The sequence below is a fragment of the Coloeus monedula genome, assembly GCF_965178545.1.
Source record: "Coloeus monedula genome assembly, chromosome: 2".
NCBI lineage: Eukaryota > Metazoa > Chordata > Aves > Passeriformes > Corvidae > Coloeus > Coloeus monedula.
In genome coordinates, this window is record NC_138782.1 from 95651680 (window position 1) to 95668504 (window position 16825).

At 37.9% G+C, this 16825-nt stretch overlaps 1 protein-coding gene across 15 annotated transcripts in view; it reads right to left on the reverse strand.

The window, feature by feature from the left end:
• MLIP (muscular LMNA interacting protein) overlaps positions 1–16825 on the reverse strand; it is a 111072-nt gene that overhangs the window by 68403 nt on the left and 25844 nt on the right. For all 15 annotated transcript variants that reach the window (XM_082300625.1, XM_082300629.1, XM_082300619.1 and 12 more), the window contains exon 2: positions 1090–1248. In XM_082300625.1, coding sequence (XP_082156751.1) covers positions 1090–1248 — 159 coding nt within the window. The remainder of the gene's footprint in view (positions 1–1089; positions 1249–16825) is intronic.

Here is a 16825-nt window from a genome sequence, read left to right on the forward strand (position 1 = left end):
GGCTGTGAACTACTGTGAAAAGTTTTTTACATGGAAGAGCACCCAGAACTGCAGCCCTATTACGGTGTCCCGCAGTGGTAGGGAGGAGAGGAGAGATCCAACAGGCAGGAATTGTGCAGCAAGATTGATTTTTTAAATTGTTTTACAAACTCTTTTATAGACTTTTTTCTTCATAGTCTAATTGGTCAAAGGATCATCCACCCCTTGGGGTGATTGGCTAAAATCCTAAAACATCCATTGTCAAAATATTTTTCTACTGTACTATAAACAAAGCTCTGTAAGGTCGCAGGTGTTCATAGTTTATAGAACTCTGCTAATATCTTCCGTGAGAGAGAAAAATATCTCACGGGACTGGAAAGAACCAAGAAAAATTCTTGCTAGCAGTAATGTTTGTATCCACACAGCCCTAGCAATGCCCCAGGGAAGGAGCTGTTATACAAAACCAGAATTGCCATAAGCATTAATATTAACCTGAGAGTTGCAGTAGCCTTTCAAGCAGCATGGAATAAAATAAGAGGGCATTAAGTGTTGTGAGGCAGGAAAGGAATAACAAACAAAGGGTTGACTAAAGGAAGGAGAACCAGGAATGTTGTGCAGCTGGCTACACCATTGCAGGAAATCACAGGGACAAGCTTTCAAAAATCAAAAGCTCGCTTCCACTTTGATGCATTACTATGCAGCTATGAATAGGATTGGCACCTTTTCTGGTAGCCACAGCACTGGCATTTGCTGAAACCACGATCCAGTGAACAACTCCTGGTCAATTTCCATGTGATAACACTCCTTGCACACCACCCTTGCTGTCATGAAGATCAAGAAGGAATTCCTGTCATCTGCCATTGCATGACTGACAGAGGACAGAATTGAGATGATCAAGGGTTTCCTTCCAATATAAACTCTGCCAAAGGCAAAGCAAGCTATTGAGCAGACACCTGCCTTCTCTTGCACAATAATTCCACATCTTGGTAATTAAACCAAGCACAAGCCAAGAAACCATTCAAGGGAAAGAGCTTCAGTTCAGCAATGCTCAGAATAAAATTTTCTTTATCTTTTGAAGAAGTGGAAAAAATAATGCAAACAAAAATCTACCTTATTTACAATATTTAGGTTGCTCAGATCCTTTGGATCCTCTGGAATTGTCACAAGGAACTTAGAGATATCCACAACCTCAAAATGAGTTGGAAGTTGTCCAATGGATGGTACAAACGTGAAGGCCAGTGGTTTGGTTCCAGATTCTTGAGAAGTGACCTACAAAACACAAAACTAGTTCAAATTCTTTATCCAAATAAAGATGATTTTTATCAGAGTTGAGGTAACATTAATAACATGAAATAATTAATCTACATAACTTACATGTCTGTTATTAACTATAGAGGTGTTTGCTCTGGTGTTTTTTTTTTTTAATTGGGTAATTGTGTATTAAAGCCTTATTTAACAGACAAAATACTGCTTTGATTATACTCATCAACATTCTATACATTCTAGTGGTGTGGCACAGCAGACAGAGGAACTTTTGCTTGATAGCTTGCTATTCTTTCAATTTTCCATAACAAAATCAGAAAACCATATTCAATCCACTTCAAGGCTGTTTTTATCTTTGTTTAACTCCACTTTAGTAGGACAACAATTCAATTATACCAGTGTATCTGGGCAAATAATAGCCCCTAGAGTATTTGCTTAATAACTTAAACCAAATAGGAAAAACCTTTGCTCTGCAAAAAAAAAAGCAAAACATGTTCACATTTTCTAATGCAAATGCAGCTAATTCTGAGCAATATCTGGAATTAATTGTAATTCAAGTATCTTCTCCATTTTCTTTGAGCAATTCAGCCACATACACCAATTAATTGCTTGTCTGTCTGCTTATTTCTCCCTCCCCCTGTTGCCCTCTCAGTAGGACTGTGTACATAGGACCTGAACGCACCAAACACAAGAAAGACTAAACAAAGGCAATTTCACCTAAATGTTCAATTTTATCACAGTGCTCTCCTATCACTTCCATCTCCTTCACAGGAGATGGAACAGGAAAAAGAAGTCCACATCATTGTAAAACTCTCAGTTGCTTTGCAAGACATCAGGAAGAAGAACTGCACATGCCTTCGCAAGGTGAATAGAGGGAACCACACCCCAAACCACTGAACCTGACATGCTGACTTTCCCACTACTTGTTGGTGTAAAGAAATTCTGTTTTCTGATTTATAACTATGGAGTACATTGATTTTCCTTTGTTATACCATCTGATGTAGACCTTATGGCTATTAATTGTCTTTTCAATGAACTCTAATATGCAGAGGCTTGAACTGTATTGAATCATACAGGAAAACAGAATTATTGCTTTGGCTCTTTTTTTTTTTTTTTTTTTTTTGCTTGCTTGTTTAAAGTGAAACAGATTGAAGAGATATGACTCTCATTATGCTGCTTTGTAATTTGCATCCATAAGTAAATAGCAATTGTGGAACAGAGTGGAATTATGGTTTACATTACTTGATCATCTTGTGGCTGGAATATTAAAAATTTCCAGTTTTAAAAAACTCCAAGCAAATATTAGTTACTTCCACTAACAGCTGCCTGCTGGAGTGCTCAGGCAAAACAGAGGCAGGTTATTTGTACAAACGCTGTCAACTGCTCTTTCCTCAACAGTTTGGAAGAACTCTGCTCTCTCAGACACATCCAGCTGTGAAGCTACAAGGTGCTCTCCTACTTTTACTTCCCCCTCCATTTCACACAAGTGACCAAGCACTGGAATATATAATGCATGGCCTGAATCAACAGCAAAAGAGTGACAGCTAAATGATCCACCATGCCAGGAGTTCAGGTTGTTATTTTATGTGAAGGCGAAACAACAGCTCTGTCTTTCTTTTAGACGCTAAGGTGCCTGAGTCTGATCATTACTTTTTATAAAACAACAATACAGTTTTTAAATATTATTAGCCAGCACATTAAACACTTAGTCCTTGCTCCTGATAAAAGTCAGCAGAGTACCATTCGTACTCAAGGACGTACTCACTAGAGAGCAGCTGCCAGTCCCTACAACACAGCCAGGGATGCAGACGCCACCCAAGCACCTGCTGCTCCCTGAGGTGCCTTCAAGGTGCATGATTACATACACACAGGCAGGAGCACCCATCACATTAGCATTAGTGCTTTCTGTACAGCTGACACAACTCGTGGCAGTCTTACACAGTACCTGGGTCTACACTAAAATCAGCTAGAGATGGCCTTTGCTTTCCTGAAGATCTGTAGTTTTGCTTTCATCTTCTCTCTCTAATCAGGAAGTGCAGCTGAGGAATTTGGCTACTTTGGTTGTCTTTAATAACATTTTCCCCCTCTACCTCACTCTCTAGTCTTGATAACAGCTGTTCTGTATCAGTGGGCATTCTTGAGATAGAAGGCAAAATATTCCTTATAAAAGAAAAAGGAAGAGAGGGAATAAATGTGCAAATAGGAAACCCAAACACAAACAGATTTATGGCAAATTCCAATCAAATGTGGCAGCATTGCTAAACTCCCACTATTTTATCTGCATATTTGTAATGAGAAAATACAAACAAGAAATCAGACTAGAGGCTCCAGGCTGTTGCATAGTAATGGAAAGATCTTGCTATCACCTAATTTTGTATTGTGTCTTACCCTGCACTTCCAATTTTATTGCTTTGGTATTAAAGAACACACAAAGAAAACTTTTCTGTATTTGGCCTAAAGATATTGTGGAAATAATCACCAAAATTGTTTGCAAGCTAAAACAATGATTGGAAAATACATAAAAATGGGCGAACAAGACTATTTTTTTCAGGCAGGAGATGCCATTAAATCATGGTTTTGTTTATGTTCCCCTAGTGTATATTATTTTCTTAGAGTTTAGAAAGCATACACAAGCAAATACAATTACTGCATTTCAGACAGTTTTAAGTTGCTAGATACTGCATGAAGCAGTGACAGGACTGTGTTCCTCTTAGTTTCACTAATAGCAATTGAGAAACAGGAACTTCCAGCTGGTAAAACTGGTCATGCAATCTAAGCTGCTCCACAGAAACCTAGACAAGCAACTATCAGGTGACTAACCAGAAAACACAAACATTGCCACTGGGGGAAAACAAAAGAGAAATATTTCTTGGTTAGAATTATTTTTAAGTGGTTATTTTAGAGTAATAAAAAAAAAAAAAAGAAAAAATACTTTGACATTTTAAAATTTAAATTTTAATTGAACAGTGTGAAGTAGAAGGAACTGTCACATACTACTTTCTTTTTTAAGGTAGAGAAAAGATTTTTGCACCTTTTGTCATACACTCATCTCATTTACCATCTCTCTCTCTCTGGCTGATGTTTCCAACCTTGAAGAACTGAAAAGAAATGAACAGGCTGGGCTTCCAGCATTTCATTACATCTACTAATAGCCACTCTGATACTTAGAGGTAAACAATAAAGAAAGAAGCTTAAAATTCAAATATATGTAAAAACATACATGAAACTTCTTATCATCTTTTCTCCAAAATTGGTTGCAACAGCAGAAGTCATTCAATGCCATACATTCCCTGCTGCTGGAATTTACTTGAATCAATACAGCGGCAGAAAAATACCAAATGTGACATCTATTGAATTCAATACTAAGGAATGCTGGTTAATGTTACGTAATCAACCTTATGCACATGAAATAACTGATTGTTTTTAATTGCAGCCTTCATGTTAGTTAGTGCTTTGAAGAATACAAATTGTAGAGTTTAACATAAATAACCTTTGAATATCCATTGGTGTCTATTGGCGGCTGCATAATATACTGCCAAAAAGCTTCAAAACAAAAACCTTATTCTAGATGACTTCCACGAGCTCCTATGTCATCAATTTACAAACAGGTTTGTTGCATAATTAATACCATCAATTTACATCTGCCCTGGGGATAGTAACTTAAATTATATTAATTATTGTTTTCATTACCACAGCTTCTGTAGTCCTTACTTGTAGAGTCCATTTTTAATGTCTTGGTTACCTTGTGAACACAAACTAACACTTCCATTTAATCTCTCATATGCCCTATATGCATTCAGCATACTGCCTATTTTGTAATTTAAATTGAGGTCCCATTGTCAACGATTGCTTCTCAGGATTTCCTTCTGGAATACAGATTGCTAAAGTGAAATTCAATATGCTGGTTCACGTTACCACTTCTTCCACTGATTTGTTAATGTAAGTCATTCCATTAATAAAACAACACCCTGAGAAAACCTCATTCCTGAAACATCTAGCTCTTCCTTTGAAGATATTTATTTGTTTAAAAAACAGAAAAGTAAATTATGAGTAAATAATAGCAAAATAACAAGTGGGTACATCATGACATAGAAACATGTTGACAGAAGCACTGTTTTGGTCAGAGCACAAATTCACATGCTCACAATTCCTGAGTGATAAATATAGCTCTGACACTCAGAGAGAGCACAGCTAACGTCATTCACCCAGCTAGAGAGAGGGGCCATCCAAAAACACAGCCCGAGTTCTGTAATCTCTCCTTAAACTCCTTTTCTATGTTCAGACTAAAGTCAAACCACAAAGAGATATTGTCTCCTCCTAAAGACAGAGAAAATCTAGTCAGATGGAATTATCAGTTAATGAGATGTAAGAATCTTCAGCCTATCTTCATATCCTGACTTATTATAGCTATCACAGTAACCTAATATGGATTAGCTGTTTATTGTGTAACATGAGCTCCGGCTTTTCTAAAACCTTTTACAAACAGCAGCAGATGATCATCTGAACACCAACTTTCTCTCTGTGAAATTTCAGAGGAAAAAGCTAAACCCATTCCAAAAACCCAGGATGAAATTACAGTCAAGACGAAGTTTGTGCCAAAATTCCCAAGGACAACTGTGGTCCAGAAGCTTCCCCAGGCCCTATGATGTTCCCATTTTATCACCTTCAGCAAATAATTTCTGCTTCTTTCAATACATCAACACACACTCAAATGCAGACAAGTATCTTTTGAAAATGAATGTGTGATATGTGTAAAGCACTAGAAAGAGCAAATGAATAATGTAGGGTATGCCCAGCCACTGTAACATTAAAAAATTTTAATCTATTATTCAAAATGCAAGAGCTCATTCAGATGAAGTGGGTTTTTTCAAACATCATTTTAATTAGGTCTTCAGCCCAGCAGACTTTACACAACTGTAATTGCTCTTTGATACTGCTCTACACATATGTAGATAAATTTGATGAGAAGCAAGTAAAGATAACCTTTAATTTCCTCCTTTTGCTAAGGGCAAGTAAAATACCTTCCCTGTTATGCTTACTTGACTTAATTATATGCAGTGTGACTAAATGGTCATAGTATGTCAGACCCTAAGATGACCTGGGCCTTTAAATCATGTTTATAGTATCACTGACACCCTTAAACCTCTTATTTGCTTCCAGTCTCCTAAACCTCCTAAGAAGCAACATCTCCCAAGTTAAAACACTCTGTTGTAACATCTCAAGCTGCTCTAGTCCCATCACCCATGCGCAAAACCACAGCTAGGTGGTCCCATACCCAGACTGCCTCCAGCTTCTCCCTCAGCAGATAGTCACCCCTTCCTTCTGGCTGTCCTGTGTTTATTTTGCTGTGTGGATCAACCAGAAATTAAGCTGAAATATTGTTGCTGATTTTTCACTAGTGTGGCCAGGCTTGCCATCTGGTCTTCCATAGAAGGCAGTCAAGGACTGACAAAAGTAGACTGAAGAAGTTTGAAGGCTGACTGCAAAAGAAAATTATAAAAAAACCAAATGAAAACAAAAAAGTGATGCTGTCTAACATGCACATGGACTGCTTATCAAATATTATCATATTATTCATGGTCAGAAGACTCCTTGGGAAATGGGAGATTTCATATCAAATCCAGTGCCTGTAGATAAAGAAAAATATCTGCATCAAAACTGGAGTCCTTACAAGGTTATAGGACTTATGTCTTCATATGCAGAACATCCATACTAGCACATTAACAGATACATTTACAACTGATATACATAATATATTCTTATTCAATGTCATGATACCTCCGCCCAACAAAAAAGGCTGCACACAGCTTAGTCACGTTAGTATAGCAGTGAGGCAAAACAGATCCGTTTTCCAGTCCATTTTTGAACAGCTCTGTCTTGATTACTCAGTGAGAAATTGAAAGTTAGAATTTATTCTTTTTCCTGTAAGAGTTTCTTGCAATTTCAGCTCTTTAAAAGTCCCAAAATGCTGCTGTCACCCTCACAGCAACCTTGAAGCACATTCCCATTAATCTATATGACATAATTCCACTCGTAGTTTTTTCCCAAAACCTGAGCTATCAATAAGCAGGCGTAGTTCTCAAACCAAGCACTGGGAGGATAAATAAATGCCTACTTACATCTGTCAGAGCTGAGACATCAGTCTTGTGGGATGATGCTAGCAAGGAAATTCAATTTTACAGTATCACACACCAGCCATTTGCCTTTTGGTGTCCCAAAACATCTGAGTGGTTGAGGGCCAGGGGGGTTTCAGCCAGAGCAGCTCCCTCCCCACAGAGCTGAGGCTTACATGCGGTGAGGTTCCACCACCACACACTGAGCACTGCCAATCCTGCCACAGGAGAATCTAGCCCACGTGGTGCTGCCACCACAGGTGAGCATCTCCAGAGTTCTCCTTTCCAAAACACATTGCAGAGCAAGTTTGATAACACACCAGTGACACTGGTCCAAGCAACACATTTAGGAAGCAGGTGGTGCCCAGCATCACAGCTGTGCTTGCACATATCCCTGCATGTCTCACAGAATGACAGAATGTTCTGAGTTGGAAGGGACCCATAAGGATCAACGAGTCCAACTCTTAAGTGAGTGGCCCATACACAGATTGAACCCACAGCCTTGGCACTATTAGCATATGCTTTAACCAATTGAGCTAATCTCCTAACAGACCATTAATTTTGTACAATGGATTAACTTCAGAGTGACTGCAGAAAAAGGATGTATGTGTGCTGATACTACATGTCCAGCTATCATAGCTTGAAGGCTGTTGAAAAAGACCAAGGGATTTAAAAAGATGCTTCCAAAAGTACAAGCACAAGATAATAGCAGAAGCCTTGAAAGTGCAAGTGTGGAATAGCAGCCCTAGGGCTACAAGCACAAATCATTAATAATAAGTTGTTACTCACTACAGGAATGCAACCTTGTGTGCTGGTATTAAGGATAACAGAGCAGGCAAAGAACCAGTATCTGGCATACCTGAAACATATCAAACACCATCAAATTCAGATATAAAATTTGCTGGCTGGTGAAGAAGGAACAAGTAAACTGTTATTAAAGACAGAAAAGAAGCTTCAAGTGGGCCCAAAGCATGGGGTACATAAGCCCCACCATCAACATCATCCACCTGCCTGCAAAGAACTGGAGATGCTGACACCTTCCATAACAATGCATAGAAAATAAAAGTGGTAGAAATGAGAAAGTTGTCTAGGTTGCTGTCATCTGTGTGATCATTGGGAATGAGCTGCAATAATAGGACCATTTTGACTTGAAGTGTGAGTATGTCTGTACCTGGACTACATCATAATAACAAACCCCATGTATGTGAGGGTTTGTGTGCACTTGAGTGAACAGTACAATGAGGAGGTGCTAAGAGACAACAGGTTGAAGAGAGGAAGTACACAGAAGTCTTTCCCAAATGGATAAACTCAGGAGATAAGTAGCCCAGTTGAATACACAATAAATGATAAATTCAGAATGCCAAGCGCCAGCCCAAGACCACCAGGACACACTGGAGTCAGCAATGAACAAATTGAACACCATCCAAGAAGGCTGTCTGCTGTACACAGACAAATATTGCACAATTACATGTACAGGTCACTCTCTCAGAAGCCAAAGGCATAGTAATAAAGTCTGCTTCTGCACTAAGGACTGTCCTGCCAGCTGGATATGAGTTAGTGCATGAGGGTTTGAGAAAGCTGCTTGAGAACCAAACACACCCCGTGAAAAATTATCTGCTTTAATAACAACAGCCTCATTCTCTTAATGACAACATCTTGAACAGTAAAAGGGTTCAGATGTTGTTTGTAAGAAGTGCTTCCTTCCACTTGTTCCCGTCAGTGAAAAGGGAATTAACAACATTGTAACTCTGTGATTAGACTGCTAATTTTTCAGTTACAGTAACTACAAATTTTTGCATTTCTATATGTTTCTCTAGCTTACATAAGTTGCACGAGGTATCTGGTCTTTCACCACACCCTTGAGGTTTGGCAGTGATCTGGATGCAGCAGATGACATTGAGCATTTCCCACCTGTGCAGGGTTTCTGCTCAGTTTTGAAGCACTATCTTGCTGCTTTTTTTAGATGCAGTCAAAGGAGGACTGGTACAGCCTCACCTTAGCAGCTGAGTTACAGTTCAAACTTCTCCAGGTTAACAGTTGTGTGTGAAATCCCTCATGGACTCTCATGAGGATATGCTGGATATCAGGGCTCTCAGTGCTTCAGGGCAAACCTGCTGTTAGCAAGAGCACTTTAGCAATATTTTGGCAAACACAACATCATTCGTTTCACAACAGCATTTTCTCTGTGTTTCCCCAGGTATAACTATCCAAAACACTTCAACACAGCATGAACACTCCAGTCATCCTAGTCTGACAGGAATAAATGAACAACCACGGCCCTCTACACCCTGGTCTCCTGCTAATTTTAGCATTTACTTTAAGAAAAATTGTCCTCAAACCCAAAGAACTACAGCTTCAGGTTAAAATTCATTCTCACTGCACTTTCAGCAAAGAAAACTCTTTCCAGGGGAGGATATGAGACAGTTTCCAACACTCCCCACTCAGAGACTGCAGCTACCTCTGAGACTTGAATGTGCCCATTCCCATGCCCCAGGTTAACAGCTCCTGTCATCACCTCCTGCCCCTGATACAACCAACCAGCTCCACCTGCTCTCATCAAAACGCCAAAATGCAGTGAGATGCTCACACACATCCTCCAGTACCACATGCATGTCTCCACTGACAGCTGCCTCCTCATTTTGATTTTCTGATTTCCTAAAAGTTTCCTTTTCCTCTAATTTTCCTTTTATTACTGCTGTCAGTTGTCAGCTAAACAATGTTAAAAGTACATTTAATCTTTTGATGGCTTTTTCAGTTTCATTTATTAGAATATTTTCATTTTTGAAAACTGTAAAAAGTAAGGGGGTTTGAGTTAAAATGTTTGGGACAAGTTTTGTTTTATTGGAAAGTAACTTCTCATTTAAAAATAATTGATCTGGCAGGAGGAAAGTAAAGGCTGATGTGATTTGCTTTTGGCAGCACAGATTCTGTAAGGTTCTCTCCCGTGTTTGGACTCTTCTATTACTATTATTTTAAAATAAGAATGACATTTTCAATAGATATCTTCCTTCCCAAACTGCTACAACTTGTGTCCAGGCACTTGTACTGCTGAGGAACTATATTTTTGGAGCAGGGATCAAGAGAATATTAAGAAAGAGTTGTGTTAAATTTTCAAAAGGCCATACAGCTGCCACCCACATACCAATGACAGATAATAGCACATCTTTCATGTTTTGGAGTTATCTCACTAAATTATCATGGCATATTCTCAAATATGTTTTTCAAGATTCTAAAAGCCATCTGGCCTCTGGATTTAACAAGGTTTTTTTAACAGTCAGGAAAAGGTATTTTGAAAAAAGAAAAGCAATGCTGTCACATTTGTCATGGGCAAATTAAAACCTTAGTCTTTATCTACTCATATATTACCAGACTGAGGGCTTCTAGTTAATCTGCCATCATTTTTTTTCTGATGTCATTCCAGCAGACAGCAGTGAAAGTCTTGTAATACCAGCTAGCCCATATTCCTCAGCTCCTTTCCATAAAGAAGAGAACAGAGCTCTCATTGATGGTACATTAGGGATACTCAGAGTACTTTGGAAGTACCAGCTGCTAAATTTTCAGCTTTTAAACAAACCACACATAGGGGAAAGCAGTTAGTATTTTAATCTCTAAGAAATGGATTATTTCATCCTGTATTATCAGCAATAGGCTTCCCATCAAAAGCTGCACTCTTTACAGTCATCTGTGCCAGGCATTTAACGAATAATCAATACAAGCTCATCTACAAGCATTCTTACCTGTCCCCTACTAACAAAACTCAGTGGGCTGATAATTCAGATCCCTCCTTCTGCAGACTGCTGCCTGTAGTATGTAGAGCACAATCAGAAGATAAAAAAAAATTGAACACTAAAGGAGCAGCAACAAAATGTCTGTGATAAAACTGAAGAAGAGGTCATATTTTCCTCTTCTCAGCAAGGATTTTCAGAGGTCCTTTTAATGAGCTATTTTCTGAGTAGGTCTGTGTGGGCCCAGAAGAATGCTGGCTACAAAGAGTAATTATTCTGGCACTCAGCTACTAGCAAACAATAAGGTAAAGCTGAATGGCTGTTGGCTTCTTCTGCACATTCACAGGAGGGCACGATAATAAACTTAGAATCTTGTTTTCTTCTCTGTGCTAATCACTAAAAAGCAGCTGTCTTTAAACATTTAACTTGAGCTTTCCCAGATACCATGAATACTGCATGTTTACTGGTGCTAGGGTCATTTTCATATGACTTTATTTGTTGGAAAGAATAGCTACGCTTGTTCCAATTAAATAATTTTATTTTTATTTATTAAATGATTTTATATTATATATATACAAACTTTGTCTCATTAAAAAAATTCTTAGTTTTCCACTTTGGCATAATAATCCCCTAAATACAGTCATGTACCATTCCTCGGATATTTTAGAGTGTAGGAGAAAGAATAGAAGAACTGTAGGAGAACAGCAGACAGTACATTTTGCACCAAGAACAAGCATAATTTCTTTAGCCAACAAATCTGGATAGTGAGAAAACACTTCATGACCAAGCATGCTACTAATGTCCCACTTCTCAAGAAGAGTCTTCCAAATTTAAGCAAAACCCTGTCAATGTTATAAAGAATACTTTAGAGTTTCAATTGAAAATGTGTAAATAACACTCTTTCCATAGATGCTATGAACTAACCAAAAGGATCACATGACCAAAGGATTATAAGAAAGGGGAGGGGAGTTAATTGAAATGAACAAAAATCTACACGCTGTCATTTACTTCCTAAAGAGATTTTATTCAGAAGTTCCCAATATAAGAATACAGGTGACAATGCAGTGGAAAACGCTTTTGCATGTAGTAAGAAAGAATGTAGGTTCAGTACTTGATTCCTATGTATTTGTACTGTCATGTTGCATCTTCGTTCTAAGAAATTGGAGGAAGGCATGCATGTAATAACCATAGCTTGAGATTAAAGAAGCAATTGAATTAATTTTTTGACAGAACTACAACATCAGAGATTTTGTAAATATTTTTATCACCTTAAAATAGTTCAAAGCCTGTATTTCCTATAATACCCCATAAACTCAGTACAGTCAGTAATTCCAGTATGTTCCATACAGATTCTTAAACCACCCTCACCACTAGGGAGAACTCATTACCCTCAAGATGGGCATTAAGTGACATTCCTGACATACATTACATGGGATGGATTCTGTCTCTCCTCCTCTAAAGGAGGATTTTGATGATGTTATGAGTGTTCATAAGTCAAGATTCTCTTGTGCTGTGTTTTCTGTTAGCTAAAGACGCATGCCCTCTTCTTCAAACTCAAGGTTTTAGAGTCCAAAATTTTGTAGCCATTCAAAGAGACCTTTGCTCCTTTTGCCTTAGTAGTAGATGACTCTGCAGTCTCCTAAAAGCAGAGGTGACAGATTCAGTGAAAACACTGCTTGCTTACTGCAGTGCTCTAAATGCCTGGATTGAGGAGAATACTGCAAGATCTCAAAAGAATTTTTTTTTTATCACTTTGGACCATTTTTTCTTAAAGTTACTTGAAATAAGTCAAATTTTTCCCCAAGAACTGAGTGAAAATGAGTATGATTCTGAGTTTCTGAACTTGGTCTTACCTTTGAAAAGGGACAAAATATCTCTTGGATGAAGATTGAAATTGAAATTCAAATTAACTAAAATAGGAGGTTAATATAAAGTTTTAAAAAATGAAAGCATTTCATTTATCAGTTTGTTAGTTTGAGATATCAGTCATAGTTTTAATTTTCAAGAGCAGGGATCATTAAACCAAATATACACCCTTCATTTGAATTCAACAGGAAAGACCCTGTAACACATGCACTCCTTTTTCATCCAGTGTTTTGACAAGTTAGAAGATTTACAGATAATAAATAGATTTGAACTTAATAAAAGTCCTTGTTCTGCATCAGCAAATTACTCTTGCAAGTATTTTTTATCCCAGAGATTATATGTCCTCTGAACAATATTAAGAAATGACAAGCATTTTTAATAAAGCTCTCCTGTCTGCCTGCGCAAGGCATCATGCAATCTGTGAAAGGGTCATAATCAATGTCTTCTGAACAGCTTAATTGGTTTACATAACACAGAAGCAAATCTAGTTGCAAATTTAAAAAAAAAATTAAAAACCCTAAAACTCTAGGCCATGTATCAAGAACATCCTAACAGCAATGTATTGGCACTCAAATAAAATTTTAATTATGAACACTTTTCACTAAATCTTCAGGTTATTTTAAAATATTCTTAACTCAGTTTTTACAAAAAGGCATTGCTGTACTGTTTATGTCAAATTCTTTTCCATAGTGTTAGACTTTATGTTCCTATTGACTACAGATCTTTCTTCAGGAAAAAAGCAATGAGGAGCTCAGTCTTGCCAAGGCTGTCTAGCTGAGGTTTTGATTACAGCAGAGACTACAGGTCAAGGGGACAGCTCAGGTGTCCGAGAAAAGGAAAAGGCAGATGTACCCACAGGCCCAGTCCTCTTCCCTGGATCACCCATTCTCTGACACCTAAAGCAAGTGAAATCAGTGACACGTATTCTCATGTATTCATGCAGTATTTGTCTCTCAGCTCCAGTCTTTGACTTTGCATCTTCCCTGCCTATTAGGTCTTGTTTATTAACTAGCCAGAAATTGGTGTGGAGAAAAGAGTTTGACAGTTAAGGTAATTAATCAAGCTATTTTTGGAAGTAACTTAAAAGCCTCCTTGTACCAAGAAATTACTTTTTCTCTGCTTTCCAATAAATATTCTTTTAGAAAATGACCAAATATACTAGCAGATGATAAAATTCCATTAATTTAAAAGGTTGCCTTTAATTTCAGTAGAAGTCAGATGCTGTGTTTTGTTGCATGTAGCCTCAACAGACTCTATATTGCCATTGTACATAGGAAATCCCATCTCCTTTACAGTTCTGTGGTGGACCAGGAATTTTTCATTTAAGTATTTCCTTCCACATTAAAAAAGTCAGTTTTCTTGAACAAAACCTTTTAACAGAACATATTTGGTTTTATTCCCTTTTTATCTGGAAGGTGCCTTCAATCCAGGATGGAATGATTAGTGGAAGCACCAGCATGGAGAGACAAACTGCTTTTGAATATGTCTCTCTTTGAATGACATGACGGAAAATTACCCCAAGTTCCTACAGTGCTGATCAATGGCCCAGCTACCAGACTCCTTCTCAGATGTGTTTTTCAGCATGAGCTTTGAAAGAGGTCTTCCACCACTAGCATTAGAAAGCAGATTGCCAAAGGTTGAAACCTTCTTTCAGATAAAGCCTTCTCCTAGTCAGAAATGTCAGACTATTCAGTTATTGAATGTTATAATGGTGTTACAACCTTCCGGAGTCAGGAAAGCATTTGACCCAAAAATCCTGATGCTAAGGCCTTGGAAGAAGGACTTGAGGAGCAAGCAAGGAGCTTTAGGCAACTGTGAAATGACAGGTCTTGTTCTGCAGCACCCACTGGAACCTGCCTTTTGCCTGCAAGCAGCCAAGAGCCACTGCAGCACCTAATGGTCACAAACAAGCCAGAAGGCTGCAGGTGAAGGATCTGCACGTCTGATCTGTCATCAGCCTTTATTCTTCTCCCAAAACAATGAGAAATGCACATGGGCACAGATTTGAAGCAATTGGCAGGCATTTTTGCTTGGCTCCTCACTAATACTAAATAAACACAAGATTTAAGGCTGCACTAATCCATAGCCGCTCCTGGCAAAATTCAACAGCAAAAAAGGCTTACAGAGAGGATCTGTGCTACAAAAACAAAATCAGGCCTGCTTAAAAACTCCTTGTCTGCTACATAGGACACAAACTATTTCTTGTCATTGCATTTTCACTCCAATTTACTAGAACCTCAAACATTCAATAGAGCATTCAGGATTAAGAGGCTTTGGCATGCTTTCTGTAGAAACTGCGTGTCTTTGTGCGTGTGTGTGTTCACAAAATGAAAGACAGGAGAATGCCATGTGGGTGGAGGTGAAGTGTCAAGAATTTGGGATTTGCTTTTGCAAATAGCTAGGTCAGCAGACTTTATACTTGTCCTAGTAAAATACACAAGGCCTTGCTCACATGAAACTCTAGAGTTCTTAATGGAAAAAAATTTTTAATGAAAAAATTTAGATTTGAGCAAGATTTTATGATGTTTTTGAGATCGCATCGAAACAAAAATAAAACAGGCTTTCATACATTTGCGCCTGCTACTTAAAAATACACTTTATTCCATGAAGACTAATGAAAGGCACAGTTCCCTAAGAATTATGCTGTATCACATCAGAAGAACAAATTCTAAATTGTCAGCTTGTTTCTACCCTAATTACCCATGGGGCACAATTCAGAAGTTGTTTTCTCATCCAAACTTAGTTTATCTCTCTTGGAGCATGTGCACGTGATTGCAAGACTATTTTAAAAGGTTTATTATCTGTCAGTGGAGGTACAGATAGTGAACCAACCATCTATGGACTGCTGGACACCCACAACTGAAAAATAAAAAAACCCTACTGTGGTGCAAATAGATTTATTTAAATAGCCTACTATTACTTCTTCCCTGGGGAGCATGAGAATGTGTCTCTGCTAACAGGGGATAACTCGTTTGAATGTGTTAGTCGAGCATTTGCAGTCATGTGGCCTTTCATACCTTGTAAAACAAGCCTGAAACAAGCATGAAAAACTCTTTTACAGGATTTCTTACTCAGCAACATTGAATTCTACATCACTTCTAAGATATTTATCATTTTTTTAATTATTATTTCTTTGCTGTTTGTCACCACTTTAAAACAGCTGTACACAAATACACACTTAGAAAGTATATTCTGGGAAAGAATTTTTATACACTGTATCCGACATTGCAACCGATCAGTAGGATAAACCCTCCAGTAAATCTTCACGTTTCTTCCCTGTTCAGATTGACGGCACACTTTTCCAGGAATCATAAAAATCTACTGACTAAATTGTCAAACACAACTTCTGAGAGCCTACGGAGAAATAGTTCAATGCAAAAGCTTTTTTATTATTATTAATGTTTGAAAATTACAATAGAATTATTGAAAAATTAAATCTAAAATAAAATAAAACAGAGGCATGATATCTTTGAAGAATATGCAAATAATGTCATTTACTCATGTAGCAGCAAAGGAAGGTGCACAAAAAAGCCACCAAGAATTGGTTTGCTGTTAGATTTTGACATCAAATGCAAGAGAATATTTAAGGGGGAAAAAAAATACTAGGTTAGTATAAGGTAACAAAGAGGGACTCATTTAACAAATACATAGAAATTCCACACAAAATATCCATATAAATACTTAATATTTAGGGCAATGCAGAGGCAGCTAAGGATTAGCTGTTGATCAGGACCTGGAAGTGAAAAGGACAATTTAGGTCCCCTGTGATGGCCCAGTGAATATTCAATTAGTTAAACAACATGAAAGACTTTCATTAGGAGAAACTCACTGACATACTCTGTGCCTAATGATGAAGTATGGTAATTGCCTCGCAAATGG